This window comes from Erythranthe guttata, chromosome 5 (genome assembly GCF_056151865.1).
Source record: "Erythranthe guttata isolate IM_541 chromosome 5, IM_541, whole genome shotgun sequence".
Classification (NCBI taxonomy): domain Eukaryota; kingdom Viridiplantae; phylum Streptophyta; class Magnoliopsida; order Lamiales; family Phrymaceae; genus Erythranthe; species Erythranthe guttata.
This window is the reverse complement of record NC_142537.1, coordinates 18,499,608-18,513,894: the sequence shown is the minus strand read 5'-3', so window position 1 is coordinate 18,513,894 and position 14,287 is coordinate 18,499,608. Positions and strand designations below refer to the sequence as shown.

General features: G+C 35.8%; 2 protein-coding genes and 1 long non-coding RNA gene across 4 annotated transcripts; 2 read left to right on the top strand and 1 right to left on the bottom strand.

Moving 5' to 3' along the window:
• Positions 1 to 389: 389 nt before the first annotated feature.
• Positions 390 to 5,836, top strand: LOC105967047 (uncharacterized). Of its 2 annotated transcripts, none has more exons than XM_012991609.2 (8): positions 390 to 641; positions 765 to 860; positions 941 to 1,134; positions 1,230 to 1,336; positions 1,472 to 1,919; positions 4,079 to 4,412; positions 5,297 to 5,374; positions 5,499 to 5,836. In XM_012991609.2, the coding sequence occupies exons 5-8, from the start codon at positions 1,540 to 1,542 to the stop codon at positions 5,547 to 5,549; spliced, it is 843 nt and encodes a 280-aa protein (XP_012847063.2). In that variant the 5' UTR covers positions 390 to 641; positions 765 to 860; positions 941 to 1,134; positions 1,230 to 1,336; positions 1,472 to 1,539; the 3' UTR covers positions 5,550 to 5,836. The 2 variants fall into 2 exon arrangements, with proteins under 2 accessions (XP_012847063.2, XP_088674306.1); XM_088818180.1 differs by having other exon boundaries at positions 496 to 641; positions 1,256 to 1,336.
• A 1,679-nt stretch (positions 5,837 to 7,515) lies between these two features.
• On the bottom strand, positions 7,516 to 10,530 carry LOC148770838 (uncharacterized). The gene is made up of 3 exons (XR_016031210.1): positions 10,281 to 10,530; positions 8,653 to 8,723; positions 7,516 to 7,655 (listed from the first exon to the last, which is right to left on the bottom strand). It is a non-coding gene; the product is annotated as an uncharacterized LOC148770838 (long non-coding RNA).
• Positions 10,531 to 11,519: 989 nt separating this feature from the next.
• On the top strand, positions 11,520 to 14,143 carry LOC105967066 (protein neprosin). Its single transcript, XM_012991629.2, has 7 exons — positions 11,520 to 11,766; positions 11,900 to 11,986; positions 12,075 to 12,350; positions 12,465 to 12,626; positions 12,702 to 12,755; positions 12,843 to 12,989; positions 13,671 to 14,143. Exons 1-7 carry the CDS (start codon positions 11,671 to 11,673, stop codon positions 14,049 to 14,051), a joined length of 1,203 nt encoding a protein of 400 aa, XP_012847083.1. The 5' UTR covers positions 11,520 to 11,670; the 3' UTR covers positions 14,052 to 14,143.
• Positions 14,144 to 14,287: the final 144 nt, after the last annotated feature.

Below are 14,287 nucleotides of genomic sequence, written 5' to 3'. Positions count from 1 at the left end.
AGCCGAGTGCAGTGAATCCAACTAATTCAAGAAGTTATCCTTTATTGTAATTATGAATCTTCTAAACGAATTTAAACATACATATTTGAATTTAATTTGATATTTAGAATCAAACTTTCATAATAATGTAGTATGACATGTAAAAGAATACCAAACCTGCAGTTTTCAATTTTCCAATTATTTATTTTTTCTTATATAATTATTTAAATTTCGTATTTCAATTTTATTCATATATAAAAATGTTACAAATGAGAATGTTGTTTAAATTTCAAAGGCCATTACATTAACCGAGGGAAAAAAAAATAAGAAAAAAAGATTCCGTCAGAGTACTTAACGCCGTGAATTGAAATCCGGTCTTTATGTGGGGCAAGAGAAACGCCGGCTTAAACAGCTAATACGAGAACCTTTTTGGACCGTCGATTACCTTTTAACGGTAGCAGATTAAAAATGAAAAAAAATGGAGGTACAAATAGTGGTCCGAAGAGTAGAAGAGAGTTTATTTTGTATTTTCTTTCAATTCATCGTTCACAAGAAAAAGACGAACAAATCCCCCCCCCCCCTCTCTCTCTCTTCATCTCTCTTTCTCTCTCTCTCATAATTTTGAGAAATTGATAAGAAGAAACAGAAACCAGTAACATTTGGTGAGTGGAAATATGATAGAATCGGAAAATTTCAAACGATATCGACCTCTTATTTCTTCAGGAAAACTCTTAGTTTCAGGATTTTAACTGTGAAATTTCCGATGTTTAATCGTTGATTTACAGGCGCATTATAAAATTTCTTCTGAGAGGATTTTTGATGCTTTATTCTGTCTGGCGGAATCGTGAAAGATTGATGAACTCAGATTCGATTTCAGGATGGTAATCTTCGTTCAAATTTCCACTTCCTTTGGTTTTTATTGCATTTTTTTCACGATTAACCTCAATTTTCTCTTTGCCAGGTACATCTGAGAAAATCGAGATCAGTTTCCTGGATAAAACGATCGGAATCGGATGCAGAAACCTAGTTGAACCGGTGATTTGTTCTCGTTCCACCGTGAGCTGTATTCGCTGCGTTTGAAGACTGTATCAGCGCAATTTTTGCGTATTCTTCGTATTTTAGAGGATAATCTGAACGTTTGGCCTAAAAATTAAGGTAATTAATTCTTCATTCGGAGAAGATCAGAAAACGAGCGTTGAATTCGCAACGTTACACTGTGATAATTTTTTTTCTCGTTTCTGTAATTTCAGATTCAAACGGTTCGGCTTTATTGCAGCGATTTATCGGAAAATCTGAAAGCGAGAAGGAAAATCCAGCTCGTCTCTGCAGAAGAAACTGTAGAATTCCGCATCCGCAGGTACTGCAATAGATTTTGTTTGTTTCATCGTTCAACCCAATTTTGCCCCAATCTGAATTATTTCTGGTGTATTTTTTCTATTTGTTTATTGTGTTCTACTTTTTGCTGAAAACTTAACTAGAGTTTATCTAACAGAGCACAAACGTCCGTTAATCCCGATTTGACGGTCGTTCCACTTTTGACGGTGCATAAAAAAAGGGGAGATGGAGAGGAAGAATACTCATTCCACCAATAGAGACGGGTTGTTACCGCCCGTGTCCACGTCAGCTGCAACGACGTCGTCTGATTTCGGGTTGCAGTGGGGGAACCGGAAAAGGCTACGCTGCTTTAAGGTCCACACGAAGGACCACGTCATTAATAATGACGACCCGACCCGCTCCGGAGCGGTTCATCGGGCAACGACCCGAGTAGATAGTCGGGTAGTTAGGTCGCGGGTGGTTAGATCGGTTCTTAATTGTGATGCTAGTAAGGATCCGAACCCGAATCAGCAGAACAATAATAATGTTGTTAGGAGCAGCGGTGGTGGTAGTAGTTATCTGAACCTCCGTCGGCGTCCGGCTTCTCCATCTCATCGGACTTTGAGGTAAGGTGTTTTCTCTCTCTCTCTCTCTCTCTTAAATCGTTTTATTAATGTTTGGATCATGTGAGTGGCACGTGGGATAAGATTTTAGCTAAAATAAAATAAAATAAGAAGCTCAAGTGAATGTGATTTCTTTGAGGTGAAAATGGGGATGTTTCGAATGCTATTGAGAAAAATATTTAAGATTTTAATTAATTTTGTCAACTTTAATGATCTGAAAATGTTGTGGAATAGAGATGTGTGTGTGTGTGTGTGTGTGTGTTTTCTCTTATTTGGTTTTTCTTTTCATCCCTATTTTTTAATTGAGAAGGGTCGTTTCTTGGGCATCCAATTGCTTCACCTTGCGGTTCCTTCGACCCTACACCCGGTGAAAAACACCGGGTGGGTCTTCTGCTGCCACGTGTTCTTTTTTTTATTTTTCTAAAACCCCTAAAGGTAAACCCTAGCGGGGAATCTATTATAAAATACAAAAAAGAGACACGTGGCAGCAGAAGACCCACCCGGTGTTTTTCACGGGTGTAGGGTCGAACAAATCGTCACCTTGCCGAGGGGCGAAGCTTTCTATGAATTAAAATGTTAATTTCCTTATTACCTTTAGGGATGACAATTTGGCAAGCCCCATTGGGTATCTGTCGCCCGGAAAAAATATGGGGCGGGTATGGGAATTAATTCGAAATTTTAAATCGGGTACGGGGACGACTATTACCCGCCCCCGTGATTGTAATTCATTTTAATATATATATGTTTAATTGTTCAATTATTTTGAATTGATTTTTCATTTAATCTTATTTTCATTAAATTTGATTAAATTTTTATTATTTTAAGCTTGTTTTCACAAAGAATGATTTGAAAAATATAAATATATATGTATAAATTTTTGGGGGATTTTGGTGGGACGGGTACCCGCATAATGTTCATGGCATGGGGATAGAAATACCCGATGGGAATTTTACGGGAATGGGGATTTTGAGACGGGGCGAGGACGGGGATTGCGAAACCCGCCGCCCCATTCGCATCCCTAATTACTTTTGGCATTTCCGGGTAGGTGGGCTTTTCTTTAGGCATTTTGTTGATCTTACGATTTGATTTCTTTTGATCTAACTTTTGCCCCCACAAAATTTTATTTTCTTGCGTTTATTTGATTTTCTTTTGACATATAATATATTTTATTTTATTGGGTCCTAAGAGAGCTGTCCAATTTGCATTATCTATTTGTTTGTTCCACATCATATAATTGTATTTTACCCTCCTTTATTGAGAGAGAGAGAGAGAGAGAGAGAGAGAGAGAGAGAGAGAGAGAGAGAGAGAGAGAGAGAGAGAGAGAGAGAGAGAGAGAGTAGGTGGGTGGGTGGGCCTATTTTCTATATTATTTACATTGACAACCAAAAAAATGCTTATCTATTTTTTTAATCAGTTTATTGCGTAATTTTATAGTTAATGTTAATTTCAACAAATTAAATTGACTATTTTAAGTTTTTGTGGTGGCTAATATTCCATCACTCATCAAACCTCCCTTTATTTTAAGATTGGATGGGCGATAGTAATTTTGGGGGACTTGGGAATGTGGGCCACCAATTTGTCCTCTACCCCTTCCTTTCCCATGAATTGTTATTGTTTTAGATACACATCTCATTTGTATATTTATGATTAGGACACGTTAGCTTTATATACACACACATACACACAGTTTTCTCCATATTTAGTGTTTCTTTTTCTAAGCTGTAGTTGCACACGTTAGGTTTAAAATACACACACACACACACACACACAAACACACAGTTGTCAAATATCCTGACCTATTAGAAATAAAAACAGACTGGATTTATTAGAACCACATTTCTCTCCCCTACTAACAACTCCTCCATTTTTCTACGCAAACACCACTCGCCCATCCGGTGATCCAAAAGTTCAAGGGTAATCCAGTAATTTCACTTGATAATCCCTTTTTTTTTTTTTTTTCCTGTGTTCTTTTTATTTATTTATTTATTTATTTTTAAATAATTACATGATAATCTTTTACTATTGTAATTTTATTTATTTTCTGTTGTCCATTTTATTTGTTCATATTTAAATAGTTCTGTATTTTGAAATGTTGGATGTGATGTGATGTGATATTCTGATTGCTTTTGTTTGTTGTGTGTATTTGTCATTAAATCTTGTAGGAATCCAGAGAGTTCAATTGGTATGAAAGGAAATAGTAATGGAGTGGTGAGGCGTTTGACCTCTCCGGATAGAGGTGATAGGAAACCCAACAAGACCAACAATAGTAATGACAACCACCACGGCAGCGGCGGCGGAAGCGGTGGTTCTGGGTCGTCGGAGATAGCCCGAGAGGGGTCGTCATCCGGCGGAGAAACAATCGCCGCCGTGTGGCCGCCGAAGTTTGTGATAGCATTGACTAACAAAGAAAAAGAAGAGGATTTCATGGCAATTAAAGGGTCGAAACTTCCTCAAAGACCCAAAAAGCGAGCCAAGTTTGTTCAACGCACACTCAATGTAAGTTCCTTTTTTTCTTCTCTTTCCAGTTCTCCTTAATTCCTCTTTAAGTTAATGCGTATCTAATCAGCATCTACTAATCATATATTTAATTAAATGAGATTAAGGAATAACCTACTACAAATTAAAATAGCATAAATTGAATATTTCCTGTCATAATATGTTTTATTTCTCTTTTGCTTTTGGCTTTTTATACATGCATATTTCGTCCATGATTTCAAGACATTATTATTATTATTTTTTTTTTATCTCAATATTTATTTAATACGAAAACCCATTGCATAGGCAACTTTTATGAGGCTCCACTTGTGGAGAAATTTCAATAATGGAGTGATATTTAATAAAAGTGGAATTAAAGTAAAAGTTGGAAAACTATTATATGTGAAGCCATGTGGTGGGGGCTGCGATGTTAATAGATCCGACTTACACGTGTCCATTTGGTGTAACTGGACCCGGTTGACAGGCTATTTATGAATTTATTTTCTATTAATGAAATAATTTATTATATGTTTAGTATGGAAGGATATCACAAAATATATATATTTTTCGAATAAAAAAAGATGATTCGATATTGCATTTTCTGAAGCGAATAATTATGGCAGGAATAAGTATATATCCTCCTGTTTCTTATTTTTGTTAGTGGAGGGCACACCGCACATGCTCATCATCATAAACAAGACAGACGACACCACATTTGTTTAGGTTTCTGTTGGGGTCATAATCATATTACATATATATAGTGGGTGGGGGGATCATTGAGCTGCTTTACGAAATCAATAAACTTTAATTTACAAAAATCAATAATATAATACATGGAAACAAATATATTGTATACATAAAATAAATAAATCAATTTAGTGATTTTGATTATTGTACATTTACAGCTGGTAAGTCCGGGTGCATGGCTATGTGATTTGACACTTGAACGTTACGAGGTCCGAGAGAAGAAGGTTACCAAGAAGGTACTGAGTCCATTTTTCTTTGGGATATACTATTTTCTTATGTAATAATAATATTAATAATAATAATAATATTAGGTTTTTTTTTTTCACAATATAAAATTTTGGCCTTAATTTTTTTTCTCAGAGACCAAGAGGGTTGAAGGCTATGGGAAATATGGAATCAGACTCGGAATAGGAGGAATATTGTTAGGAAAACAGCCAAAAGTGTGTAAATTGAAAGAGAGAAGAAAAAGAGAGGTTGAAAATTTCATGGAAGTTGGAGCCTTGAGTGTTGGGTTTTATAGATGCTACACTCGGTCATTTTGCACCATTGATCTCTACAACAACACACATACTATGTGCATGTGCTTAGTGGGTTATTATTAATATAGATCAACTGTTCAAAATCGCCCAGTGTATTACACCAGGTGTAGCATCGTATACACCCTTTGATTATATCGTTTCGGGGACTTTACAATCTAATATTTTGTGCGGGTGTGTGCTGTGCGCCCAATTTGGATGAAACAATTGAATAACTTGATAAAATACACACCACTTCAAACTACCTAAATAAGTTGGGCTTCAATACACACACACACACACACAAACACATTGAATACACGCACTAGTTAATACACTTCTCATGCAAACATAGAAGCACAAACGCTGCGCGCACACACACATCACGCATTACATTGTGTGAGTGTGCTTAGTGTTAATGTGTGCAATGTGTGTGCGCATGCACCTAGTGGATTTGAAAGAGATACAGTCCATTTGGTTTGGACCAGACCCGAAATGACGTTGCCACACCGAAAATTCCTTCTTTTTATGAAATTATTATTACACAAAGAATAATTCACAACATATATTCTTTTGACACTTACAAGAAGCTGATTGATGAAGTGATTGATCTTTTTGAACTTCTTCTACTCCTTAGTTTATAAAATCTATATCAAAACTCAAGCTAAAAAAAACCACTTCAAAAAAATCGACTAAAAGAAATTTGATCAGTTATGTATTAAACTTGATTCGATCACCCCCCTAATTTATATAATTAACATAAATGTACAAGAATGTGTGCAGCAGTACATATATGCAGAACAAGATTGCAAGCCGAACAAGACGCAATGTACCTAAATTCGAGTTACTATACATTTCAAACAATATGCAAGATCAAAGATGGTCTTCAGATAAAGTAACACACATGCATTGCAAGTCGAGATGACGCAGATCTATATATTTCGACTGCGCATAAGGCGGAGAATATCACCCATTGGAAGTTCGCAATAACAGGTATGAAAATTAATCTTTAGAAAATTCAGTTTAGATATAATATATTTTTCTCTGAACCACAAAAGGTTCAGAATTACTGCTAAACTATGTATTTTTTTTTTTAATTTAAATTGCGAACTAATGAAAAGTAGAAATAAGAGAAATAAACAAACAATTCAAACCATAATATAATAGAAGAAGGAACCCCATAATATAATAAAATGAACATGAAATTGTGAAATAAGTACAAAACGGTAGATAAAATAAATGTATCTATCCCAACTCAAATGCCCTAAAAATAAAATTTCAACACAAAACACACACGAAAATCAAACACAAAATCCAACTCCATAAAACACCTACAAATACCCGCGCATCCTATACACACACACTCCCACGTGGAACCCTAGGAACCTCAGATCCTGAGCGCAGATCCGAAGACGAAGGAAACCACGGCGAAGGCACAACCGACGGCGAACGACGGTGATGCAACTCCGGCGGATGATGCAGGTGCCGGCGCCGGCGCCTCCTGCGCGGCTGCACTTCCGATGAGTGCGAGCACCGCCACTATCGCCGCCGCAAAAAGCACAGATCTGGACTGAGTCACCGCCATTGCTGCTTTCTGAACTCGGAGTGGAGTTTTTCAAGTGAGTGTGAGAGAATGAAGTGGGTGAAGCTAATGGCAGAGCTAAGGGTTAAGAGACTGTGTGAGTGAGGATTTATATACAATAATACAAAGAGAGTTTACGGGCAGATGCTAGGTTGTACGGGCAGCTGCCCGAATATGAATATAAACAGACTGGCGAGTGGGGGAGTAATATACAGCTGGATTGATACGACAGCGTATCAGTGGGGCGTTACTAAATCAGTAATTTTTGAGTTTCCGGAATATAATAATGTGAGTGATTTAAGGAATGATTAGCAGAACGGAAAAGAAAACGCCTTTCCAGCTGTTGGTATCCGTTGGGTTGGGTGCGGTTATTTGGCTCCGGATTACGTGCAGTTGACGAATCAGGACTCGACACGTCAACTGGACGAATGAAAGACATGGGTCAAACTTGAGGTGTAAAAGACATGTTACTTTTTTGTTTTGTTGAGCAGGACATGTTCTCAACTCTCGAGAACCTTCTATTGTGTGATGAGTGTGGCACATGGTTGTAAACCATGTCTTTATTCTATTTCTATTTGTTGTGAAATGTCCATTTCCAATTTCAAATTTAAAAAAAAAAAATCAGAAGAGTTAAAGGTTGTGTGACGGAGAAAAATCGGGCATGCTGGCGAATAAGTGAAATCAGACGTATCGAATTGGAATCGGAGTTGGCACTTTCGGATACATTCTGATTTTTTGGAACTGAAAAACTAATTACAATTATGTCCCGAAAATATCGAAGAATTCGGGGATCGAAGTTTCGGAAATTGGAATTAAATAACTTCCAGAATCGGATAATTTCGGATTTGAATCGACAGATATCAGAAGAAGAAGAAAAATTGGATCCCGAATTTTTTCGGAATAAAACGGACTGGAAATCAGAATCTTATAAATACCACAATTCCAATAAAAAAAAAATTGGAATTCAGAATTTCGGAATTCGGAATTTGAAATGAGAAAAAATATTGTTCGAAAATTGAAAATTTTGTTCCAATTTCAAAATCAGACGAGAGGAAATAATTCTCTTGATCTAGAAACCAAATTTAGAGACTTACAGATTAGAACACAACCTCTGCAGTCGAATAACAGTAGAGGGACCAATAATAAAAACTACATAAATATTAGTATACTTTATGATAAACAGTTCTATTGTCCATAATAAGACCCGAACGGCTACTTCTTATAGAGACTCTCATTTTCAAAAAAAAAATTTAAAAAAATTTGTTGCAAAATTTTTATGAGTGGAGACAAACATTTCCATCCTATATATAATCTATACGAAGTAATAGGCAAGCACTACTCAAATATGCGAAGCTCTAAAAAAAACGGGATACACTCAATGAATAAATAGTTGAGAGAGAGAAAGATGAGGACTAACCCTTTGAGCAAGATCAGTCTGATTCAAGCTGTGACACAAATCTCTTTCCGGGTGACCTTTCCACGTTTGATCTGCACAAATGCAACAAAATAAGTAGAAGCAAAAAGTAGATCACTGAGATATTTACACCAGATTATCGATCGGAAACAAGTTGGCTTTATTCATAGTTACCAGAGGAGCCTGTCCTGTTTTTTTATATGCTCAAGAAGATAACAATTGAGCATATAAACCCCTTTTGATATATGGTCAGAAACAACATCTGATTTAAATACGTCCAAAAAACTCAGTTCTTATGAAATATTCCTAGCCAGGAATATATGGTATGCAACAGTGAATTAAAATTTGATGAACGAACCAAATTGAAATCCCAAATAGGAGAGTAAACAAAACATGAGTTGAACCGAAGAAATAGATGAGGCCGGTCATACCCATTTTACGAAGCCGTGAATTTCAAATGGCATTTAATTCAGAAAATAGAATTAAAGAAGTGCCGAATCATGAAGAAAGAAACACGAAAAGTGCAAAGAAAGAGCCGAAATGCTGGTAACAAGACACACTCATAAAAAACAAGAAACAATAATCGAATATCTTAGATTTAAGCAAATTTTAACTCACTTAAAACAAAACCACATTGGATAATCAATATGTTGATACAAAAACAAAATGCTGCTTCAGAGAAAAAATGCACCTCCACTCACGGAAAACAATAACTAAATCCAATACGTATGGGTTCAGAAAATGAAGCGACAAAATCAAACATCAGAAGAAACATAGAGAGTCATTTGGAGTATAATTACTACAATAAAATATACAATCACTTCCGATGCCGCTTCAATGCAGTAAAATCTCATCCACCAAATCTCGCCAAAACTAACAAATTCAGTGATGGGATCTGATCCCAATCCAATTAATGAAATCAACAGTCATATAGTTCAATTCCATAAAATCCAAACAAGTTGAACTAATTACGAAATAATTCTACGAGTCCTAGAGTATACAAAAATGGTTGTAAGGTCCAACTCTCCATTCAAAAACTAAATATACCTTCATTTTAATATTATTTTATCTCCTGCATTTGCTGACTTGAGATCTAGAGGGGCATTCCCGGGTACATTTATAAGGACCGATAAACGATGATGATTAGCTGACGAGGAGAATTCTCTAATACCCTCAACAAGGTTCGAAGAAAAATGAATTCATCCAAACCACATCAGTCACCATACATAATTCAAAACCGAGGCCAAAACATAGAGAGTCGGTATGTTCTTAAAACGCCCTTTTCGGGAAAAAAAACCCTCAAGTGAACAGAAACGTAGAAACCGAAATAGAGAAAACGTACTGATACACCATATTCTCCATCAGAATACAATGACAAGAACATCGACTTACAACACACGAAAACTCGTTGAAATTTGAATAAGCAATATTGAACATTTTTCAACTATGGCAACCAAAAAATAACCAATCCCGTCTAATTACCCCAAGAAAAGAGAGATAAAATTAAAATGATGCTGAATAAGTCAAAAACCCTAAAAATAAAACTGGAACGCCATCAATTATAGCAAATACGAGCTGAAATCAACGCAGAAAGCTACACAATCATGAAATACTGCATCGAGAAAACTAACCCTAAAAATGGTGAAATACTTGGAAGTAGAAGGTGAAATTAGGATCGTCGTATCCAGCGGTCCGCCTCGAGGCTGAAGAAGATCCGTCGGATTATCGAGTCTCGATCTCCGCCGTGATCATCAACAAGCAGTTCACCATTTTTCGCAAATTATGCTTCGCATCATCGCTTTCCTCACTCTGTGTATTTGCCCAATGCCCACGCTTTTTTCCCCTTTTTCAAAATTCTGTACGCGGGTGTTCTACTTGCAAATTCTCAATTGGCAACTAAAATCGTTAGTTATATTTTGATTTTGGACAAGTTTATTATTATTATTTTTTATGGATAATTTACGAAAAAACGTTGTTGTTTGGATAATTACATCTACACCCCTCAACTATGAATCTTCTAACACCTCCACCTTTATGGTGTCAAATTCAACATAATCATCTACATTTCGTGGAATGTGCTCTAATTTGTGTAAAAATACAGTTTCTGATGCACCACAATCTGATATTTACAAGCTAAAAAACACATCTTATGATCATTTTGCTTCAAAATATGGAGTTCGAATGGGATAAAGCGAGTACAAAAGTGATAATATTCCATATAACCTCGAAGATTCCACTAAATTTGAAACCGCAAGGGTGGACGTGTAAGAAAATTTATAGTTGATGGGTGGTTGTGATTAACCAAACATGAGGGGGTTTGGTTGTAATTTACCCTATTTATTATTAGTATTATGTATTTAATTAATTTAGGGCAAGTCGTCCACTTGATCCGATCCCGTTTATTTCAAAATTTGATTTAGTGCAAACCGAATCCATGTGGATCGAACCGAATTTGATAAGATCCATAGAACCGGATCCAAATTCAGCCCTAATAATACATATGTCCAATTGTCATCTTATACATCGGCCTGTAGATGATACATCCGGTAAAATATACCGAATAGTTTTATAGTAAATAGATCTACACTACATCATGCACGGATTATATGGTAATATCGGGCAATCGACTTTTCTACTTATTAGAACTATACCCAACCCAAATATACATGAGTCAGTTAAAATTATCGGTCCGATCAAAACGAGTCGGTTGGCGAGCAATTATCTACCAGAATAGTCCTAGTCCTGGTCAGACAGATAATGGGTTGGTTGTCGGATAAAACCGACCCATGAAAAAAATTCAAAAGTCCAAATGAGATTCAGATGACCAGGAAAGTAAGTCATACAAAGAGTGAACTGTTTCAAATATGCATACAGTTTTCAAGCACATTTTACTGGGAATTCTTGTCTTCACCACATAAATAACTTAGAATTTACACATCTACATTTCATTCAACAAAACTATATATACATACATATATATACAAAGTTTTCCTGTGTAAGAAGAAAAAATATATTACTTAAATGAAATCCAAATGGATGATTGTGTTTTTATTGGAAATTATTTTGACCATAGTTAGCAGCAGATTGGTGGTTAATGCAACAGTTAGGACCATTCAGGTAATGGCTAATAAATACCCTTTTTATTCTAACACATGTAATTAATTTTGTTTTATATTTAATTACTGAAACAAAATTTTTACATTATTTTTTATTAAATTAAAAAATCAATTTTTTTTATTTTTTATTAAAGAGTGAAGATGGAGATGTTATAGATTGCATAGATATGTACAAGCAACCAGCTTTTGATCACCCTGCTTTAAAGGATCACAAAATCCAGGTAATTTCTTTTTTCCCGACAACGTAACAATCGTGTAAAATTGTCGAAACGAATGTTTTAAGAAAAAAAATGTATTTTACTGAGACAGTTGAAACCTAGCTATGATGTAAAAATGGAAATAACATCAGACGGCGAGAAACAAGATTCGGCGACAACGACGACGACACAGAAATGGCACAAAAGTGGAACTTGTCCAAAGGGCACGATTCCCATTCGGAGGAATACAATGCCGAAGAATCTTGCTTCCAAACGGCAACATCCAACGCGCAACCACGGAAGAAAACCCCCCATGCATTCGCAATCGCACTACGACAAGAAATCAAACGAGAACGAAACTGTTTATCTTCAACTCAAGAATCACTCCGTAAGTCCGTTCATGCACGGTCACGAAGTGTCTCGTCACACACACACATGTGGATGTGTGTGTGTTTTTTTTTTTGGAAATATAAAATCTAACTATTATTCGAAATTATTACAGCTGGCATTCTTGCATACAGAAGGGTTTGCTTATTTAGGGGCAAAGGGAGATATACAAGTATGGAACCCACTAGTCGAATCCGACGACGAGTATTCGACTTCTCACGTGGCTCTGAAAAGCGGCCCGTATTACAACTTCGAAGCCATTGAATCCGGATGGGCCGTAAGTTATATATATATATAAAATAAAAACTTCACTGATTGTTAACGAAAACCGGAATTAATTTTTTTGTACTAGGTAAATCCCGGGGTGTACGGAGACCGGCAGACTCGGTTATTCGTTTATTGGACTGTAAGTAATTTTTTATGCACTAATGATTTATTTTATGAATATTTTGATAAAATTTAATTGTTTGATTTATGTTATATATATATATAGGGTGATGCTTCGAAGGAAACAGGGTGCTTTGACTTAACTTGTCCAGGTTTTGTTCAGACAAGCAATGAGTTAGCTCTTGGTGCTGCAATTTATCCTATTTCAAATCTCTCTGGACTCCCTTATCAAATTACTATATTCATCCACAGAGTATGTAATTACCATTTTTATAATATATATATTAGTCGACTTAATTTTATTTATTTTTGCTTCATTAATTGGTTAGTAATATATCTCATGATTCCAATGCTGCATTAATTACATATTTTTCAATTATATCCTTATTAACTCTCCGACACTCTTTCCGCGTTAATTAGTAAACAAGGGTATTTTGGTCTATCTATATATATTTTCCTAAAATCAAGACATATTAATTGAGATTCTTAAGACTCGTGTCAAGATGAAAAACAACGCAAATTTAGGAACGGAGGGAGTATTTGTTTGACTGTATTTTATTTTGACTAATAGTATTATGATAACTGAGGTTGGAAATTAGAACGAATTTTTTTTGAATACTAATCCAAAAACAATCCGATATTTGGATCAAGTTTTTCATTGCGATTTTCGATTTCTTTAGTTTTTGGAACAAAATTGGAATTTGCTTTTCACTTCTGAAAAAAAATAGGATTTTTACAAAATTGTCATTTTTGATTTGGATCAAGTTTTCTTATTCCAACTTCCGATTTTTTATTTTTCTGATTGTTTTTTAGAACGACATTGGAATTTGTTTTTTTCCGAAAGTGTCAAAATTTCGATCTGATCCGTCTGATTTTCACTCTAATGATAACCGAACGAGTTCAACTAAACGTGTAACTGGTGGGCATTAATTAGGATCCAAATACAAGCAATTGGTGGGTGCAATACGGGGAACGGATGAACATCGGATACTGGCCGTCCGATCTATTTGGATGGCTGAGATCGCACGCCGAGACGGTTCAATGGGGTGGTGAAGTATACAGCACAAGAGTAGGAACTCATCCTCATACAGCTACCGATATGGGCAGCGGGCAGTTTCCCGACTGGGTTTCGGGCATGTCGGGCAGCGTGAAGAGGATCAGAGTGCTGGAAAACAACATGATTTTAAGGTTTCCACAATGGGTATTTAGCTTCACAGATGAATATGATTGTTATAGTACTTACTATATTAGTGATTATGTGCCTGACCCTCAGTTCTTCTATGGTGGGCCCGGGCAGAATCCAAGGTGCCCTTAGATTTTGTATGATGCTGTTTTAATTATTTATTTTATCATTAACAATTTATAAATTTTGAATTGCAAGAATATATTTTGAATTTGTTATAAATTTGTGGATAAATTACGAAAAACCCCTTGAACTTAGGCTAAATTATAAAAAAACGCACCCATGTATCCGTAATTACCAAACCCCCCGACATTTGTATCCGTCTTACACCGGCCTCCTTACGGTGCGATTTTTCATGGAATTTTTTT

What these genes read in the sequence shown, in the direction of transcription:
- LOC105967066 (XM_012991629.2), top strand. Translation starts at nt 11,671, where the DNA reads ATGAAATCCAAATGGATGATTGTGTTTTTATTGGAAATTATTTTGACC. An exon ending in TAAAGGATCACAAAATCCAG is followed by an intron (nt 11,987 to 12,074) that starts GTAATTTCTTTT and finishes TTACTGAGACAG; the next exon opens with TTGAAACCTAGCTATGATGT. An exon ending in CCATTGAATCCGGATGGGCC is followed by an intron (nt 12,627 to 12,701) that starts GTAAGTTATATA and finishes TTTTTGTACTAG; the next exon opens with GTAAATCCCGGGGTGTACGG.
- LOC105967047 (XM_012991609.2), top strand. Translation starts at nt 1,540, where the DNA reads ATGGAGAGGAAGAATACTCATTCCACCAATAGAGACGGGTTGTTACCG. An exon ending in CCATCTCATCGGACTTTGAG is followed by an intron (nt 1,920 to 4,078) that starts GTAAGGTGTTTT and finishes TAAATCTTGTAG; the next exon opens with GAATCCAGAGAGTTCAATTG. An exon ending in TTGTTCAACGCACACTCAAT is followed by an intron (nt 4,413 to 5,296) that starts GTAAGTTCCTTT and finishes GTACATTTACAG; the next exon opens with CTGGTAAGTCCGGGTGCATG.